This window comes from Populus alba, chromosome 15 (assembly GCF_005239225.2).
Source record: "Populus alba chromosome 15, ASM523922v2, whole genome shotgun sequence".
NCBI classification, from domain to species: Eukaryota; Viridiplantae; Streptophyta; class Magnoliopsida; order Malpighiales; family Salicaceae; genus Populus; species Populus alba.
The window spans coordinates 6,911,057-6,929,444 of NC_133298.1; the positions used below are offsets into that span (position 1 = coordinate 6,911,057).

At 36.5% G+C, this 18,388-nt stretch overlaps 2 protein-coding genes across 2 annotated transcripts; both read left to right on the plus strand.

Annotated features, from left to right (window-relative positions):
• The first annotated feature begins 1,604 nt into the window (after positions 1–1,604).
• Positions 1,605–12,807, plus strand: LOC118057226 (uncharacterized). The gene is made up of 20 exons (XM_035069740.2): positions 1,605–1,719; positions 1,830–1,982; positions 2,083–2,242; positions 2,322–2,640; positions 3,004–3,141; positions 3,232–3,421; positions 3,525–3,655; positions 4,396–4,608; positions 4,723–4,889; positions 5,477–5,555; positions 6,848–7,363; positions 7,459–7,829; positions 8,266–8,370; positions 8,622–8,870; positions 9,079–9,147; positions 9,398–9,622; positions 10,307–10,414; positions 10,937–11,038; positions 11,249–11,365; positions 11,550–12,807. The coding sequence occupies exons 1-20, from the start codon at positions 1,617–1,619 to the stop codon at positions 11,839–11,841; spliced, it is 3,807 nt and encodes a 1,268-aa protein (XP_034925631.1). The 5' UTR covers positions 1,605–1,616; the 3' UTR covers positions 11,842–12,807.
• Positions 12,808–13,253: 446 nt separating this feature from the next.
• Positions 13,254–17,953, plus strand: LOC118057292 (probable pre-mRNA-splicing factor ATP-dependent RNA helicase DEAH5). The gene is made up of 2 exons (XM_035069820.2): positions 13,254–16,509; positions 17,399–17,953. The coding sequence occupies exons 1-2, from the start codon at positions 13,376–13,378 to the stop codon at positions 17,790–17,792; spliced, it is 3,528 nt and encodes a 1,175-aa protein (XP_034925711.1). The 5' UTR covers positions 13,254–13,375; the 3' UTR covers positions 17,793–17,953.
• The last annotated feature ends 435 nt before the right edge of the window (positions 17,954–18,388 follow it).

An 18,388-nucleotide genomic window follows, 5' to 3' on the forward strand; every position in this document is an offset into this window, starting at 1 on the left:
GATATATTACTTTGTAGATAATTCTTCAATTCATGAACTACTTGTGCATCTTTAACGAGGAAAACAGCATTAAAGGCAACTTAATTTGCTCTCCACTCCGAATCTTATACCATCCCAATCCTTGTCTGCAACAAGAAGTCAAGAACCATGTAAGCAGCCATGTCCACTTTCAAAATCAACACCCAGGCAGAGGGAAAAAAAGGAAATCAGTGACGAGTTCGAGGAGCGAAGCCGGGGGCCGAGAGGTTCAGAAGGCTGCCAGTGGGGCTATTAGCGTCTCCGCCCCTAGGGGATATTGCAAAAGGTGAGGAGTTTACTGAGGACGACTGGAAATTGGTTCAGTTGGTAACTTCACAAAAATCATTTCAAATGAGCCCCTGAAAAAGAAAATAAATCAATCTGATTTGTATTCTAATCTTTCAAGAATTAATATATTAATGTCAATATTATACTGTAATTGTGTGTTTTATATCCTTGCTTATGTTTGAATTATAACTATAATATAAATAATTATCCCAGGTACAAAGATTCTCTCTTGATCCGAAGTCTAATTAGATTTTTATAAAAGTGTCTTGCTTTGTAGCCACAATTAATGTCATTTATCTATTTTTAAGAATAATAAAATTATATTTTAATACGATATGATCACATTCAATAATCACGTTAGAGCATTTTGAGAAAAATTAACAGAAGCTTAGTGCCAGAGAACATTTAAGACTGCAAAACTCTCAATTAATATTTTTTCTTGAATTGATGTTTCGTGTTAAATAAATCTCCTTTTTGATGAAAATATATTTTTTGTTATTTTTTTGAGATGAAAAAAACAAAGATAATATATACATTTTTTTCTTTACTTCTTGTTTTAAAAATATAAAAAATTAATTTTAAACTATTTTTAAAACAAATTTTTAACATGAACTAATTATGAAGATTATGGGCATAGATAATATAATCATGATATTATGTCATGTCACGTTAAAAACCTGGGCCGTTTACAGCCCAAATTGAACAAAACTTGTTAAATAAATCTCCTTTTTGATGAAAATATATTTTTTGTTATTTTTTTGAGATGAAAAAAACAAAGATAATATATAGATTTTTTTCTTTACTTCTTGTTTTAAAAATATAAAAAAATAATTTTAAACTATTTTTAAAACAAATTTTTAACATGAACTAATTATGAAGATTATGGGCATAGATAATATAATCATGATATTATGTCATGTCACGTTAAAAACCTGGGCCGTTTACAGCCCAAATTGAACAAAACTTGTTTTAGATTCCGTACGAGGGCCAGGCTCTCAATCAGAATGTATAACCAATCAGATCTTGCCACATAATATGTCATAAAACATTCTTTATATATTAGCGACACCAAATGCTTTCTCCTCCTCCAAAAATATAGAAAGTATCACGCTCAAAAAGCGCGGGAAAATTCGCATCCAAATTCCCGCCAACAACAAAACCCTAATCGACACCCTCAATTTCTCTCCACCATTTTTCTTACCGTCGCAACTTAACATCAGATCCAATCTCAAATAATCTCAAATTAATCTCAAATTCTCAAGTTCTCACAAGAAACCCAAAATCAATCTCTCACACAGAAACCCTAAAAAATGGAAATGCAAGGTTTAGCCGGTATCTGCGTCGGTCTAGGCACCCCTGAAGAAGACGACAACGGAAATCGAATTGGTTACACTAAAGGCGCTAACTGCTTAGGTAAAATTTTCAATCACAAATATATAAATATTTACTTTGAAAGGATACCAATTTTAGCTCTATGTTTTTAACTGGAGTTTTCTTTTTCCTTTTTCCTTTTGTAATTGTAGATAATTTAAAAGATTTGTTGAGATTCTTAAGGCGCGATGATCCACAAACGCGAGGAGTATTCAAACAAGTGTGTAAATGGAATACTGTGGGGAAAGATTTAATACCGATTATTCAGTATTGTCAAGATGATCGTAATTTGGTCTTAAATGCAGGTTAATGCTAATTTTTATTTATTTATAATTATATATGGATAAAGGTTCGGTATTGATTTGTGTTTTTGTTATTTTTTTCTGTTTTTTGAAAATATCTTAGTTAAGGTTCTAGTTTTTCTTACTATGCCAATTGAGCCGTCTTCGAGTGATATATGGCTACAAGTGGAGTATTTATGGGGTTTGAAGGCTGCAATTACGCTTAGTGGTACGATTCCAGTGGTTGTTTCGCTTCTTGAAGGCCCATTGGAGAATTTGGACCGGTAAATAATGTTTTACTTTAACTGCTCATTTGGAGAAATTTATTGGTTTTGCTATTAATATTGATTGGGCGTGGTGCAGTGAGGCGTTTACTGAGGATGACTGGAAATTGGTTCAGTTGGTGCTGACATTGTTTAGAAACGTTCTAGCAGTTCATGATTTTTCAATGTTGCTGAAAGTTGGGGAATCAGCAAGTCAGTTTTTGTCTCTAAGGGATAGGTTTTTGGAGCTTTTGTTCCATGAGAATGTAATGGACATCATTCTAGTTATAACTCAGAATATAAAGGGTTCATGCAGTTATTTTCTTCATGATAACTTGCTTTTATTAGAAATTTTCCATTACATTTTCATGGGTCAAGAGCCAGGGTTGATTGTTAATGCCGGTCTAAAGGATTTCAAGGTTAGCGAGCATTCTTTTCTTCTCCTTCAACGGTAAATTTTTCATGGCAACTAGAAAATCCTTTGTTTTGTAAACAAGTAAAAGCTGAAATAAGGTTGAGCAAAGCCTCCTATATCTTGTAATTTTGATCTTGAATTGCTGAACTTCTGAAAAGCAAAAAAGCCTTTGGGATCCCTTTTTTCTTTCTTCCCATTAATGTTATTCCCTGCAGATTGAATCATCAAGCACTTTTATTGTTTATTGTCTTTTGGCTTTTGTTGTTGATAAGCAGAGTATCATTATACTGGTTTTATCCTTGTTTTAGACATCCAGTTGTTACATGATGTGCATGTAGAAATTGATTTAATAAGTTTAATTTGGTAGGTTTGTGGAAGCAGCACTTCTCTTGACATCCTCAAGTCCATTATGAAAGAAGAAGAACAAAACAAAATGAAGCTTTCTAGACAACGAAACGTGGTCCGTCATTCACAATTTAGTGGAACCTTTACCCGGCTTACCATGGTATGAAGTTTCACTATAAATGATGTTTTTTAGGGGTTTTGTATACAACTTTTGTAATGTAAGTGGTTTTTTCCCCCTTCTCTTTTCCAGGATGGTTCTAAAGCAGTATGCTTAGGAAACCCTAGTTCTGCTTCTCAGATTCTACTTAAACCTCATAAAGCTCAAAAGGGTCCCAGTAAAAAGATTTTTTGGGACCATGGGAGATTACCTTCAATGAAGGATAATATTTTGGAGTTACTGCATGATTTTCTGAACCAGTTTCTATCAGGGGGTTACAATGGTATATGTTCTGGAATTAAAATCATCTCACATAAAACATTTGCTTGCTTCTGCTTTCTACTGATTATACTGCTAACATTTATCATGAACTGAATTCATGTCAGATTTGATGGAGTTGATCCGTGAAGATATCGAGAAGGAGCATCATGCAATTCAAAACAGTGACATTGTTGTTTTCTTTCAGGTTGCTCAGTTTGTTACTTCTTTTCAATATCACAAGTATATTACTTCCAAGGTGAGATATGAGGTACTTGTATCTATAATTGTGTCTTTGATAGACATTCTATATTCTCTGATGGCTTCAATTTAAATAGAAGTTTATCTTTGTAGTTAGTGTCTGTCATGTGGCTTGATATTTGAAGTTATCATTCTTGTCTTTTGCTGTTCTTCCTTTTCTTTTGTCATATAATGAACTTTTGGAATTCCAAAACAGTCATAACTGAATCTCTAAGTTAGTCTAAACAGATCAACCAATTGTTTGTTAGAGTACCATGGGAAATTTTAGGTTCGTTTAATGATATGTTTGAGCTTGTACATGGTAAGCAGATCACTTGTGATAGAGTGAGTAGAACTCGTGGAATTAGAATTGTCATGCTCTGCCCTCTCCTTTGTAGTATGTGTTTAATTTCAGTAGCTTATGTATCAACATGGTTGGCCAATGATTAGTATATGATTTGCATTCTGCAGTACTTGATCTTGTCATTGCTAATAATTTTGGCTTATGAATGCTTTTCTGCATAACATTCAGTGACTGTAAAATAGCTCTTGATTGTTGCAATTCAAGAGTAAGAAAGTAAGCTACAGTGGATGGATTCTTTTATAAATGAATAAGAAAAAGAATTCGATAAACATCTGCAGCTTTTTTTTTCCCTCCAAAGCTTAAATACTAATGTTATGGTTAGGAAACATTACAATAATAGCATGCAAATCCAACTGCCTCTTCCAATTGTTGGTGGATGTTTGTAATTTTTCCAGCCAAATATGGAAAAAGACAATTCTCAAGCCTTCTCTGATGAGTATGCTGATAACACATCATTCAAAGGAGGTATATGTGGACCCATTGCAGCATCAATGAACGAATCAATGTTTCTACTAGTCATTTCAAGATGGAAAAATGCTTTTGAAGGCTTGAAGGTGACACATGATTATAAGTTTCTGTCTGCAGCTGGTGCTCTTATGAGAATTATGGTAAATTATACTTAACCTGATGATGTCTCCCCCGTCCCCTCCTTATTCTTTCCCCTAAAATATACAGATTTGCATGTTAAGAGGTGCTTGATTAGCGCTTCTGTTTTTCCACAGATTCGCATGTTAGATTTGGTGCTTAAGTTACTGCCAGGAGATTCTAAGGAGCCTTTAACAGCTCGCATCCTGCTTTACAAGTTGTTCTATGATCAGACTGATCAAGGAATGACTCAGTTCCTCCTGAGCCTGATCAAATCATTTGACACACACAAGCAAACCAAAAGGTTTTCTTCTTATGCTAAGACCTAAAATAAACTTGTGGTTAATCTTTTGGATCTTTTAATGTATTTATGTCCTGATTGTGGAACTTTAGTTCTACAAACATAAAATTCTGAATGATTTGAGAGCCTCACTTGCTGTTCATGTGTTTCTGGTTATACTAGGATTTGGGTGCAGCTTTTAATGATTAATCATCTGGCAATCATTGTTATGTGATTAGTTTCATGAATTGTCATCTTCTTTTTGCGAGAATCAGTGCTCTTTGAATCTTTTTTTTCTTCACTTAAACAGTGAGAAAGGTTTTTCAATATTGTAATTTTTTGTATTATTTTTGCATCTCTTCATTCAAATCAAGCATATTATTAATTTTAAACCCAATGCCCTCAATTTGTGTTCCCTAGTTTCTGTTAGTGATATCTGATTATTTCAAAAGGACAACAAACATTCTCCTTAACTGTATGCCTGTTTTATGTGTTTATTTGTTTTTTGTGAACAAACATTTACTAAGGCTATGCCCGTGCAGAAATATGTGGTTGTTTGAACATGCTTCAAGATGTTGTTGCTGATGCTATGTTTTTATTTTTCTGGCCAGTGATCTTTCAGATCTGGTAGAAATGATTCATGTACTTGTAAGGCTGATGGAGAATCTTCAAACACGTGGCACCTTGAGAGTAAGTTATGCTTTTCTTTACAGGGCAGTTCTGTATTTTTTTTTTTTTGTATTTGTATTTTGTTTTTCTATTCCTTTTGAATTTATCAATGCATTAAGCAGATTGAAATGGTGCTTTGTTTGTAAGATAGTTCTGTAACATATGAACTTGACTAAATCAGTCATCATACCATGCTGAAAAGAAGTCTGTGATTTACTTATCTATTTTTTGAAAATAAAAAAAGGTAAATTCAATGTAGGTATAGTTTAACTTGAATATGTGCCACATTCTGCCAATCATATAATAATTTCATGTTTCTGTAAGACTTTCAACAATTTCAACCAATGCCATCACCTAAGTCCAACCTTTTGAAATTGCTTTCCTCAAAACCCTCTTAACGATTCTTTTGTGAGCCTTTAATGAGATCAGCTTTGTGGTCTTGTATCTTTGGTGCAATATCAGGTAATGCTGACCTACAGAAAATAAAGATTTTGGATCTAGCTGTAGCAATTTCAGCATTTGTCTTCTTTCTAGTTTTTCCTTTTCATGAACTTGTAATGCATCTTGCTTGAAAAGTTGTCTCGATAGTATAGAATCATTTCACTGTCTTTGGTTCTTTATCACTGGAAAAAAAAGTTACATAAAATAACAAATAATAAGTAGCTTTCCATTACATATGTCGACAAATGTAGATATATCTGAGCTGCTATATGTTCCCTCTGCAAGCAGGTTAAGTGCAAAACTGTCCTTAAATTTCCCCTTTCGCTGACTAAACTATAGGTTCTTAAATTTGTAATTTCAGATTTTTTCCTATCTTCTCCCTCCACTTTCTTTCTTTTCCCTTTACTGCTCTCTCTCAATCTCTCTTTGCTCTCTAAACTGCAGTCATCTCCAAAGTATGATACAACACCAATAGGATTCAAGCTACAATGGGAGTTTTGGGGAGTGCAATTCATTGATTTTGCTATAAAGGAAATGATGTTAGTTCACTTTCAATGCGTCGTCATACTTAAAGTCTTATTTTTACTAGTTTTTTCCACAACCAACATTGAGCCAAATGTGAATCTGTTTGCCAAACATAAAAACTCAAAACCAAGGCCCATTTACTTGCTGAAAGAAACGAAAAGTAAAAGAAATTGCGGTTCATTTACTTTTCCTCAGTTATAGAATTTCTGCTTCTTTGAAATGTTTTTTTTTTTTTGCATCCATAGTTTCATACTTTTGTCGTTATAAATCCCAAGTGTCTTAGTCTTTTGTATTAGAAAGTTTTTCTTTTGTGAAGATCAAAATTAAAACTGTGTTTCATGATCAAGGTTTCTAAGAAGTCGAGGAGAAGTAGAAAGAAGAAAACATTGAGTGACAAGAAGGAAAATGGAAATGAACAGTGTAATGTTGAAGCCGCTATTGAGGATCCCACTGCTCTGTCTAATAGTGAACAATCAACTGTTTTGCAAAAGAAAAGCCCAGAAATTGCAACTTCTGGTGACCAAGAAAACATAAATGTTGATGTTCTTGAAAAGCCTGAAATATCTGTACCAGTGATGGAGAATCTTGGCAGCAATATGCAGATGGAGAATAAAAAGATTGATATTGATGATCTTTCTTGCAGCTCTGATGATTCTTCAGGCGATGAGCAACCTGCTGAAAATTATGAAGTTGATTTTAAAGTCTCTACTTTTATATCATCTTTGGCAAACCACAGCATTATTCAGAATTTGTGCTGGCTACTTAGGTTCTATAAGAACAATTCTGTCAGCACAAATCACTACATAGTATGCATGTTGCAGAGAATCACTGATGATTTGGATCTCTCTCCAATGCTATATCAGGTTCAAAACTCAAAATCCCATCCTTGAGAATATTGGGCACAAATGTAATCATCATCTCTTATTTTTGTTCTATTTTTGGAAAAAACAATGTGCAGTTATCGCTGCTCACGACATTCTATGAGATTCTGGAAGAGCAAAAGTCATGTCCATGCAAGGAATATGCAAATATTGTTGATTTCCTTACGAGTTTGGTTAGAAGAATGCTAAGAAAAATGAAGAATCAGCCCCTTCTTTTTGTTGAAGTTCTCTTTTGGAAATCCCGAAAAGAATGCCATTACATTAATGCTGAATATATGTTGCATGAGCTTGGTCATTTGAAGAAAGAAAGTGCAGGCTGGGGAAATGCTTCAGCAAACGAAGATATTGGGTCATCACAGGGGAAGAGATGGGCTCCCAGAAGCATAGCAGATGCACTGGGTGAGGATGAAGCAGATGTTGTGATCCCTCATGAACCGGGATATCAGAAGTAAGACATGCCTGTTGACCTTGATTTAACTCACTGTTGTGTATCTTGTACTTTTATATAAAAGGGAATTTGGAAATTTTTACATGGGTGCTTTAGCAACATAATTTAATATTCTTTTGTTATCTGGGAGTAGTCTGGCTTTGTTGGAAAATGACATTTTTTTCCCATTTAATTAAAATATTTTCTTGGTCTGCAAGGGATCCAATGACGTCTTATTTTCATGAGAATGGTTTATATCACCATTTGTTGTTGAGAATGAAAGGTTAAAAGAAAAAGAAGAATCGGTGAGGACTGGAGTGCAGAAATTTATCACATCTATTTCAAGCAACCATATTGATAGGATATAAAGTAGTGAGGAAAATCTCTAAGTAATGATTTTTAGCATGTAAGATTCTTGGTTTTCCCCAACCTTATTTAATGTATTTGGCTGTTGCAGTGGAGGAGATGCTCCAGAACATGAAAGTGTAAGTGTTCCTAGGAGGAAGAGAAGATTTGTTCTGACAGACGAGATGGAGATGAAAATAAAAGATCTGTATGAGAAGTAAGTGCCTTGGCCCAGCCATTTTAGGACTGCAAGCATTTCCTCATTAGATTAAATGATAGTCTTGGCTGAATGCATTGATGAAGTTTCATTGTCTTTTGCTTCTAATCTTTGTTATCAGGAACTGATTGTGTGCATTTTTGTCTTCTCCATGAAAATTGAATGATAGCATATTTGACTAACTCATTCTTTCATTGGAGTTTCTTAAATTGTTTTCGCTGCATCTGTTATAACAAAGATGGTTCTTGTAGATTCAAAGATGATGAGAATTGCAGTCATTTGATTGCGGAATCCTTAGATCCTGATGGTCAAGTTTCACGAGCACAAGTTATCAACAAGCTCAAGCAGCTAGGATTGAAAGTTGCATTGAAGAAAAGGAAGCGCTCTGTTGGTAGACCATTTTCTACTAATCCTGATCAACTTGGTGAGAATGGAGAGATAATTGAAAAGGAAAGCAATCTTCACAATTCAATTGATTTAGAAGGAAGTTTGCCAAGGCTGTAAGTATTTATGAAATGCTTTTGAATGCATTTGTTTTCTAGGGTCTTTTAGTGCAATGTTCAGTATTGTATTCAAAGCTGAAGCTCTGAGCTCTAAAGACTCGATTCTTATCTAAAGCATATCCTAGTGCATGATTTAAAATATGAAATGCTTGCAAAATAATTTCCTTTTTCTATCCAAGTTGTCTGATGTGTTGCCTTTCAACAGGAGCACTAGGAAAAGAGTGAGGGCCTTCAACAAAGATCAGGAGGAAATGATTAAAGCATTATTTGAGCAGTGAGTGGTGTTGGATGTTGTAGCCTAAGATTTAATCCGATCCATTAACCTGTGTTCATGGTTCATTCTTACATTATCTTCATCCACCTATTAGATGCAGTAGGAGCACTAGGAAATGATTACTGCTCTATGCTTTAGCATTTATTTTCTTCATGTTCCGACTTATAAAAGCCTTGATTGAAGTAGTGGGATCTTTGTTTGTGGAATGATATATTTAACCTGAGGACATTTTTTTATATACTTTCTACAGGTTCAAAGACCATCGAAGATGCAGCTATATGATTGCAAATGCACTGGGATCTGATAATTCATTCACAGCTGCCCAAGTGTCCAGAAAACTCAAGCAACTTGGTTTACGTGCTCCTCGGCAGAAGCAGTCTGAGACAGATATGCATCTCAGAGACGAGGAACTGAATGGCTTTTCTGTTGGAGGACAAGATTCTGATGATGAAACATTGTTATCGTTAAAAAATAGGTACTGCTTTTGTGCCCTTGGCTGTGGGAATTCCTTTTAATATTGTTTTTGTGACTTGTGCAAACCATGCTCCATACTTGGCATTTGTTCTACTCTAGCATTTGGCTGTGGATTGCTAAAGTTTGGAATCTTGAGAAATGTTGCTAGTTTGAAATTTTAGTTAAATGCCAAACTCAAAACCTATTATATGGTCTGATGTCTTTCTTTTTCACCAAACTGATCTGAGTTTTCCCCACCAAGATTAGCATTAAGGTTATGTAAACTGTGTTAAAGGCCACATGATTCTTTCCTTTTCCCCATTGATTCAAGCATATCTTTTGCTTAATTATACGACCATGTTAATCATAGAAATAATGTTCTCTGATTACTTCAGATATCACCAATTCATCTAAGTTCATGTTTAATTTCCTGCTGCGTTAATTCCTTGGTATTGCATGGGACTAGTTTCTGATTTTATCCTTTTATGCACTGATAGCCTCTTTAGGCAACGTTGACTTGGTATGTTATTTGTGAGCACGTTTCTTATGCAATGTGAGAACAGATAAAAAAGAAACCTTTAAGATAAGCAGCTGCAACTAGAAAAGTTTTTCTAAGCTGGTTGTAAAGTTTCTTGCCAACTGTTGGTAGATTTACTTGTAGCTCAAAGCTAACAGCGCTTAAAATTTATTTATTTTTAACTTGTAGGAGTAAAAACAAGGATGATGGTGGATTATTTGGTGATGAGTTGCCAAGCCAGGTCATTGAAGGAGCATCTAGTGATTCTGATGATGAACTCCTATGCTCTATTCTCAAGTAACTCTCTCTCTCTTCCTGTGAACAGAAATGCAGGATGAGTTGTATCCTTGAACTTGACATATTGCTTATGATTTAACTTTGTTATCCAGTGTTTTAACTTGCGATTTATGTACTCTTTAGTTTATTTGTTATTTTTGTCTGGCACTATCAATTGGTCCAGTTCTAATATGACTTTCCGTTTGCTGATGTATTTTCAGCTGCCTGATAAAAAATCCTTCTGCTAAACAGTTCTTTGCTTTTAGTAAGAGATGCTATTAGAGTACTCTTTAATTAATGTAATCTCTTCAGTGAAAGTCATTAGAAAAAAGGAACAATTTTATTAAAAAAACCATTTGAATTGAAATTTCAAAAAACACATGCAAGATTCTCTTCTGCAAAGCTCCTTAAAAAAATTGAATTTGAACTTTCTTTCTAAGCATTGCTAAATTTTCTATTTACATGAAGTTCCATCAGAATTGATTTGTATTTATTCATAAACTGCTCACTCAATTTACTCATAAACTACATATTCTTTCTTAGGCCTAAAAACAATGCTGGTGATAGAATGATTGCTGGGAAACAGAATAACGAAGGAGAGATTTCTGACAATTCTGATAAAGAAATCTTGAGCTCTAAAATCAAGTGAGTCTCTCTGTGTTTCTCCATGAAAGGACAATCAGGGTGCTGCTACTGAGTGTTTAGATGAAGTTCTTATTTAGTAATGTTGCCTATGTTTTTTTCTATAATGTTGCTGTCTAGCTCTGTTGAAAAACACCTCAAGTGGCATGCTTTCGTCTCTTATTATGTGTTTTCTGGTTTTCTATATTACTAGCTTTATCTTTTTTGATTCAGTAAAACCAAGAAGCTCCTTTCGAAGGCAAAAGGTAAAGAGCTCAGAACTTCTTCCACTGAGAGTGAAATGCCTGATGAAGATGCCGGGAATGAATCTCTTAACGATCTAGAACGAAGGTATATATTTACTTGAATTAGGTTTAAAACCTGTCTTTTTCTAATGAGCAATGAACTGTTTAAATAACTGTGTGAGAATTGTATTTTGCTTGAACTAAGCATCTGTTGCTGAGACATGAGAGATCAACTGTTAGTGGTTAGTGGATTGTATATGAAGTATAAGTTGCCTGTTATTTTAATTCAGGGACAGAGGCAGCGAGTCCACTGGGCAGGATGTTGTAGGGATTGACGAGGATATTGTTCTTGACCATGTCAGCAAGGAAGGCGCTTCAGAAGCTGAAGCAACTAACAGCAGAAGTGGGAAATCAACAGGGGTTTCACCAGTCAATTATGTAGATGATATACCAGATCAACAAATGGATGATGCATTGGAAGATTTGGAGGATGCTGCAGCTTCTGATACAGTAATGACAAGTGCCAGACTTAAAAGGAAGTTGAGGATGGTAGTTGATCTCGAGGATGATGATGATGATTAAGATGAAAGCATAGAGGTCTGTCTTCTATAACCTTGTGATTATATTGCATGCAAGATTGTTCATATCTGTGCTGGGAAAAGGTGAACTCTGAACGGGTAGCAGCCACCGTCTATTGTCGCCGTCCTCTTTTTTTGGCAATATAGTCTGTCATGCTTGTATTTTGTATAGAAAGAGAGTACCCTGGTAGCAATACCGCCGGATTTTATTTATTTATTTATTTTTATCAAAAACCATGTCAGGCAGTTAACATGTCAGCTCTGCAGTCTGCACTTTGTGAAGCTGCCGTTGCCCCAAGTAGATGGTCTCTCTCTAGATGATGAGGCCACCAAGAAAGCCCCTGACATGGTCCAAGAACCCTCTATTCAGGTTCTCGAGTCATTAGATCCAGTTTGGATCTTCTACGATTTTGCTCATTATTGGATTGGGCCAATTGCCTCTCAATTTCTAATCATTATTAGCGTAGCATTCCCTGGCCCGTCATCACTCTTGATCGATGGTGGGGCTCATCGCGAAAAACTTGAAGATTTCGCGAAACTGAACTCATTGCCAATCAATCCAATGATATCGGAAAAAAAGTGTTCTGAATATTCAATGTATTTTAAAATATTTTAATATGGAAAGTAAATAAAAAAAAGTAAATACTCTGCTAGCCCTACTGCTGTCGATTAAATTGGAGCAAAAAAGGGGTACATAAACTGGAACAGTAAATAAAGAATGCAATAATGCATGTAGAGTGGCTTTCAATACTCCTGGCAGGAGGAGATTGGCCTCTTTAAAGAAAAAGCAATTTGACCATTTTCCTCGGCTCAAGAGAGTGAAAATATCTCGATCTAGAACAAACTAGAAAGCAGAGCCCAAGCCCCATAACTTCAAGGCTATTTCCATTATCAGAAATATTTTCTTTTATAGAAAATGAAAACAAATGTAAAAATAAATAGCACCGTGAGATGCATTACAACTGATGATTTTTGGAAGATAGGTGCTGTATCATAGAAAAAAATTTCTTTCAAAATTCCTTTTCCATTAAAAATATCAATAATTGAAATTTTTTTTAAATCCAGCAAGTTCTCTAACCTATTTGTCAGCACCATCACATGGCACACACCTGCCCAAGAAATTAAAAGTTATTTTTAAAAAATATTCCATACTCACTAAACATAGAAATTATCTGATATTTGTGAAAAAATAAGCAAATATGTGCTAAATAAATAAATAAATAAAAATAATCAATCCTCTCCTTTGGGCCAAAGGTCTAGGCTAGATTACAATTTATGGGCCTCCATTTGTATTATAGTTTGGGCTATCATTATCCAGGCTTATTTGGGTCTTTACTTTGCCTTTTGTTTATCCCTACCACAGCACCGCCTTCAGCCCTTGAACAAACATCATGTGTTTAAAAATAAATAAAAGAAAGAATCAAATTCTCATCAGATGACGAAAATTAAAAAAAAAAAAAAAAAAAAACCCCTAAAAAATCGAAAACCCTAAAGTAAAAAAATTTCTCTCTACGATCTCCACATTTCAACTCTTTCTAATGGCAACCGCAGCAGAAAACGACGCCGGATTGAAGAAGCTCGAGTACCTCTCCCTCGTCTCCAAGGTCTGCAGCGAACTCGAAACTCACTTGGGGTTTGGAGATAAGATCTTAGCTGAGTTCATCACCGAGTTAGGTCGGAGTTGCGAAACAGTAGATGAGTTCGATGCGAAGCTGAAGGAAAATGGAGCTGAAATGCCTGATTACTTTGTTCGGACATTGCTGACGATTATTCACGCGATTTTGCCGCCGAAAGCGGAGAAGGAGGGGAAGAAAGATAAGGAGAATGATGGGTCAGGTAAAGATTCTAAATTTAAAGCTCTCTCGATTAAAGATAGTAGAGACAGAGTGAAAGAAATTGATAGGGAATTGGAAATTGAAGCTGAAGAGAAAAGTAGAAGAGAGAATGAAGACATGCATAGAGAAAGAGATAACGATGGTAGACATAGAGAGAGAGATAGGAGAGAGAGAGATAGGGATAGAGAGAGGGATAGGGATAGAGATAGAGAGAGAGAAAGAGATATGTATGATAGATATGATAGGAGGAGAGATAGAGGAAGAAGGAGAGATGGACATGATATAGAGGATGGTGAAGGTGAGAGGGAGAGAAGGAATGGGAGACATGGGTATGGTGGTGGTAATAGTAATGAGCCGGAATTGTATGGGGTTTATAAGGGGAGGGTGTCGAGGGTGATGGATACAGGTTGTTTTGTCCAGTTGAGTGATTTTAGGGGGAAGGAGGGTTTGGTTCATGTTTCGCAGATTGCAACTAGGAGAGTTGGGAATGCAAAGGACGTGGTTAAGAGGGACCAGGAAGTTTATGTTAAGGTGATTTCAGTCTCAGGGAACAAGCTGAGTCTTTCGATGAGGGATGTTGATCAGAATAGTGGGAAAGATTTGCTTCCATTGAAGAAGAGGGATGATGAGGAGGATGGTTTTAGGAGCAATGCTTTGGGTTTGTCTAAGGAGCTGCCGGTGACGAGGACAGGGTTGTCAGGGATTAGGATTGTGGAGGAGGAGGATACTGGTCCGTCACGGAGACCTTTAAAGAGAATGAGCTCGCCAGAGAAGTGGGAAGCAAAACAGTTGATTGCTTCGGGGGTTTTGAGTGTGCAAGAGTACCCCATGTATGATGAGGAAATAGATGGGTTGATTTATCAAGAAGAGGGAGTTGAGGAAGAGCTTGAGATTGAGATGAATGAGGACGAGCCTGCATTTTTGCAAGGGCAGACTAGGTATTCTGTTGATATGTCACCAGTTAAGATTTTTAAGAATCCTGAAGGTTCATTGAGTCGTGCGGCTGCTCTTCAGTCTGCACTTATAAAGGAGAGAAGAGAAGTGAGGGAGCAGCAGCAGAGGACTATGCTTGATTCAATACCAAAGGATCTTAATCGTCCTTGGGAAGACCCAATGCCCGAGACTGGCGAGAGGCATCTTGCCCAGGAGCTGCGTGGTGTTGGCTTATCTGCTTATGACATGCCTGAATGGAAGAAGGATGCATTTGGGAAAGCACTGACATTTGGGCAGCGATCCAAGTTATCTATCCAGGAACAGAGGCAGAGCTTGCCAATTTACAAATTGAAAAAAGAGTTAATTCAGGCTGTCCATGACAATCAGGTTCTGGTGGTTATTGGTGAGACAGGTTCAGGTAAGACTACTCAGGTGACACAGTATCTTGCTGAGGCAGGTTATACCACTAGGGGTAAGATTGGATGTACTCAGCCTCGTAGGGTGGCTGCTATGTCTGTAGCCAAGAGGGTGGCTGAAGAGTTTGGCTGTCGTTTAGGTGAGGAAGTTGGCTATGCTATTCGTTTTGAGGATTGCACTGGACCAGATACTGTAATCAAGTATATGACAGATGGTATGCTGCTTAGGGAGATTCTGATTGATGAGAACCTTTCTCAGTACTCGGTGATAATGCTAGATGAAGCTCATGAGAGGACCATTCACACTGATGTCCTTTTCGGGTTGCTCAAGAAACTTGTGAAGAGAAGACCTGATCTTCGCTTGATTGTCACATCAGCCACACTGGACGCGGAGAAATTTTCAGGGTATTTCTTCAACTGTAACATATTCACGATTCCTGGGAGAACATTTCCCGTGGAGATATTGTACACCAAACAGCCAGAAAGTGACTACTTAGATGCATCTCTGATTACTGTCTTGCAAATCCACTTGACTGAACCTGAAGGTGACATACTTCTATTCTTGACAGGCCAGGAGGAGATTGATTTTGCATGTCAATCTCTTTATGAGAGGATGAAAGGATTAGGAAAAAATGTTCCTGAATTGATCATTCTGCCTGTTTATAGTGCTCTTCCTAGTGAAATGCAGTCAAGAATCTTTGATCCTGCCCCACCTGGAAAGAGGAAGGTGGTTGTGGCAACTAATATTGCTGAAGCCTCTTTGACGATTGATGGAATTTTTTATGTTATTGATCCTGGGTTTGCCAAGCAGAACGTGTATAATCCAAAGCAAGGGCTCGATTCTCTAGTTATAACACCAATTTCACAAGCATCTGCCAAGCAACGAGCTGGACGTGCTGGGCGTACTGGGCCTGGAAAATGTTACCGTCTCTACACAGAAAGTGCATACCGCAATGAGATGTCTCCCACCTCAATTCCAGAAATCCAAAGAATTAATCTTGGATTCACTACGCTTACAATGAAGGCTATGGGAATTAATGACCTATTGTCTTTTGATTTTATGGATCCACCTTCACCGCAGGCCCTGATTTCTGCCATGGAACAGCTATACAGCCTTGGAGCTCTGGATGAGGAAGGACTTCTGACCAAACTAGGGAGGAAAATGGCAGAATTTCCTCTGGATCCACCATTGTCTAAAATGTTGCTGGCTAGTGTAGACCTCGGGTGCAGTGATGAGATTTTGACTATGATTGCCATGATCCAAACTGGTAACATCTTTTACAGACCTAGAGAAAAACAAGCTCAGGCTGATCAGAAGAGGGCCAAGTTTTTCCAGCCCGAAGGAGACCATCTGACTTTGCTTGCTGTATACGAGGCTTGGAAAGCCAAGAACTTTTCAGGACCTTGGTGTTTTGAGAACTTTGTCCAATCTCGATCCTTGAGGAGAGCACAGGATGTCAGAAAACAGCTTCTAAGCATCATGGATAAGTAAGATCTGCAACTTCAACTTCCTTTGTTTTAGCTAATGTCTTTTTCATGATATTTTATCATCCTTGCTCAATGTTTTCCTTATTGATGCTCATCATTAGTTTTCTGAGACTTGTGCATGATTAAGAACAATGATATTTGGCCTTGGCTAATATGCTTGTCGTTGAGCATTGTAGAGTGCTATTAATATCCTTATTATCGTGAATTATGAGATGCTACTAGTATGCATGTCACTGAGCATTTTAGCATGAAAAGCCTGTTCATTGCATAACTGCTGTTGTGTTTGTCCTGATATACATGACGTGTGCTGCCTCTGTTTTTTTTTTTTAAATGGTCAGGCTAGGATTGTATGCTTTGTATTATTATTATTATTTTTTGTTATTGTCATCGATTCAATTAGTATGCCTACACTTGTTCATGGGGGTGGCGGGGGGGACACTATTAACTATAACTGCCATTTGCTCAAGCCAAGTCAAGGCTCATTTAGTTGTAAACTTCTTGTGTTTTATACGCAATGCTTTTAATTACTCTCCTAACCTGTTGAGATATGGTGAATTTGTCATCCCTCTAACCTGTGCTGTCGGTTGTTTTTGGTAAATAACTTTGCACCCCAATGCTCTCTTTTAACCCCCGTCATTTTATTTGCTAACTTTTCACTCGATGGGTGTTCTTATGAAAATTGTTGTTTCTTGATCCTACCATGCATTTAACTGTAACAGTTATTGGCTCTGGTTATTTTCCTACCTGACCCCCTTATGATACAATTATTCTTCCAGCAGTTTTATCTGATGGACATTTAAAATAAGGAAATGCTAATAGTAGATCTAGAAAACCCTCACTTACGTGTTTGTCTACATGATTCTAACTCAACACTGTTGCTGGATTTCAGGTACAAATTAGATGTTGTTAGTGCTGGGAAGAATTTTACCAAGATAAGGAAAGCGATTACAGCTGGATTCTTTTTCCATGCAGCTAGAAAGGACCCACAGGAGGGTTATAGGACTTTGGTTGAGAACCAGCCAGTTTATATCCACCCCAGCAGTGCTCTTTTCCAGAGACAACCAGACTGGGTCATCTACCATGAGCTGGTAATGACTACAAAAGAGTATATGCGCGAGGTCACGGTTATAGATCCCAAATGGCTTGTGGAGCTAGCTCCCAGGTTCTTTAAAGTATCAGATCCTACAAAAATGAGCAAGCGAAAGCGTCAAGAACGCATTGAACCTCTCTACGATAGATACCACGAACCTAATTCATGGCGTTTGAGTAAAAGGCGAGCTTAATGTGTTTTGAGTTATTTATATCAACTAGTTTTCAATCGTAATTCATTTTTTCTTGCTACAAACATGTAGTTGTACATACTCTCTGTCTTGAAACTTGATAATGTTTTGAAGAGATCCGGAAACGTTTATATCCCTGAAAATAACAAGGGAGTTCTTCTTGACATAGACATGGCCATCACTTGTGCAGCCATTAACAGTTATTTGGATCAATTTAAGATTGATTGTGGAAAGTAACTAGTTTATTTGGTAAAATCACGTGGATTCTCCTTTTCTTATACCTTTTTGTCTCAAAGAAAGCTCCAGCCCGAGACGGTTTGAGGCTGAGGGAAAGGTACTGGTTGGTCGTCGGAACTATCAACATATAATTTGGACTTAATTATCACAAACAAAATAAATTTGTATTATGATTATGAAAATCATGTTGAATTCAAGGAAAATTTTATTTAATTTTCTTACAGTATATTGAATGAGAAAAAATGGGGGATTTGGATGAAAAATTCAAGAAATAATAATTCTGAAAATAATAAATTGATGTTGTTAAATCAGTTTAAGGGTCCACACATCCATTCTTATAAATATGTTGATCATTCTTATAA

Bases quoted from the DNA above. Each gene is read 5' to 3' on its own strand.
- LOC118057226 (XM_035069740.2), top strand. From the start codon at position 1,617: ATGGAAATGCAAGGTTTAGCCGGTATCTGCGTCGGTCTAGGCACCCCT. The intron at 1,720-1,829 runs GTAAAATTTTCA...TTGTAATTGTAG, and splicing joins TAAAGGCGCTAACTGCTTAG to ATAATTTAAAAGATTTGTTG. The intron at 5,556-6,847 runs GTAAGTTATGCT...TTCATGATCAAG, and splicing joins AAACACGTGGCACCTTGAGA to GTTTCTAAGAAGTCGAGGAG.
- LOC118057292 (XM_035069820.2), top strand. From the start codon at position 13,376: ATGGCAACCGCAGCAGAAAACGACGCCGGATTGAAGAAGCTCGAGTAC. The intron at 16,510-17,398 runs GTAAGATCTGCA...GCTGGATTTCAG, and splicing joins CTTCTAAGCATCATGGATAA to GTACAAATTAGATGTTGTTA.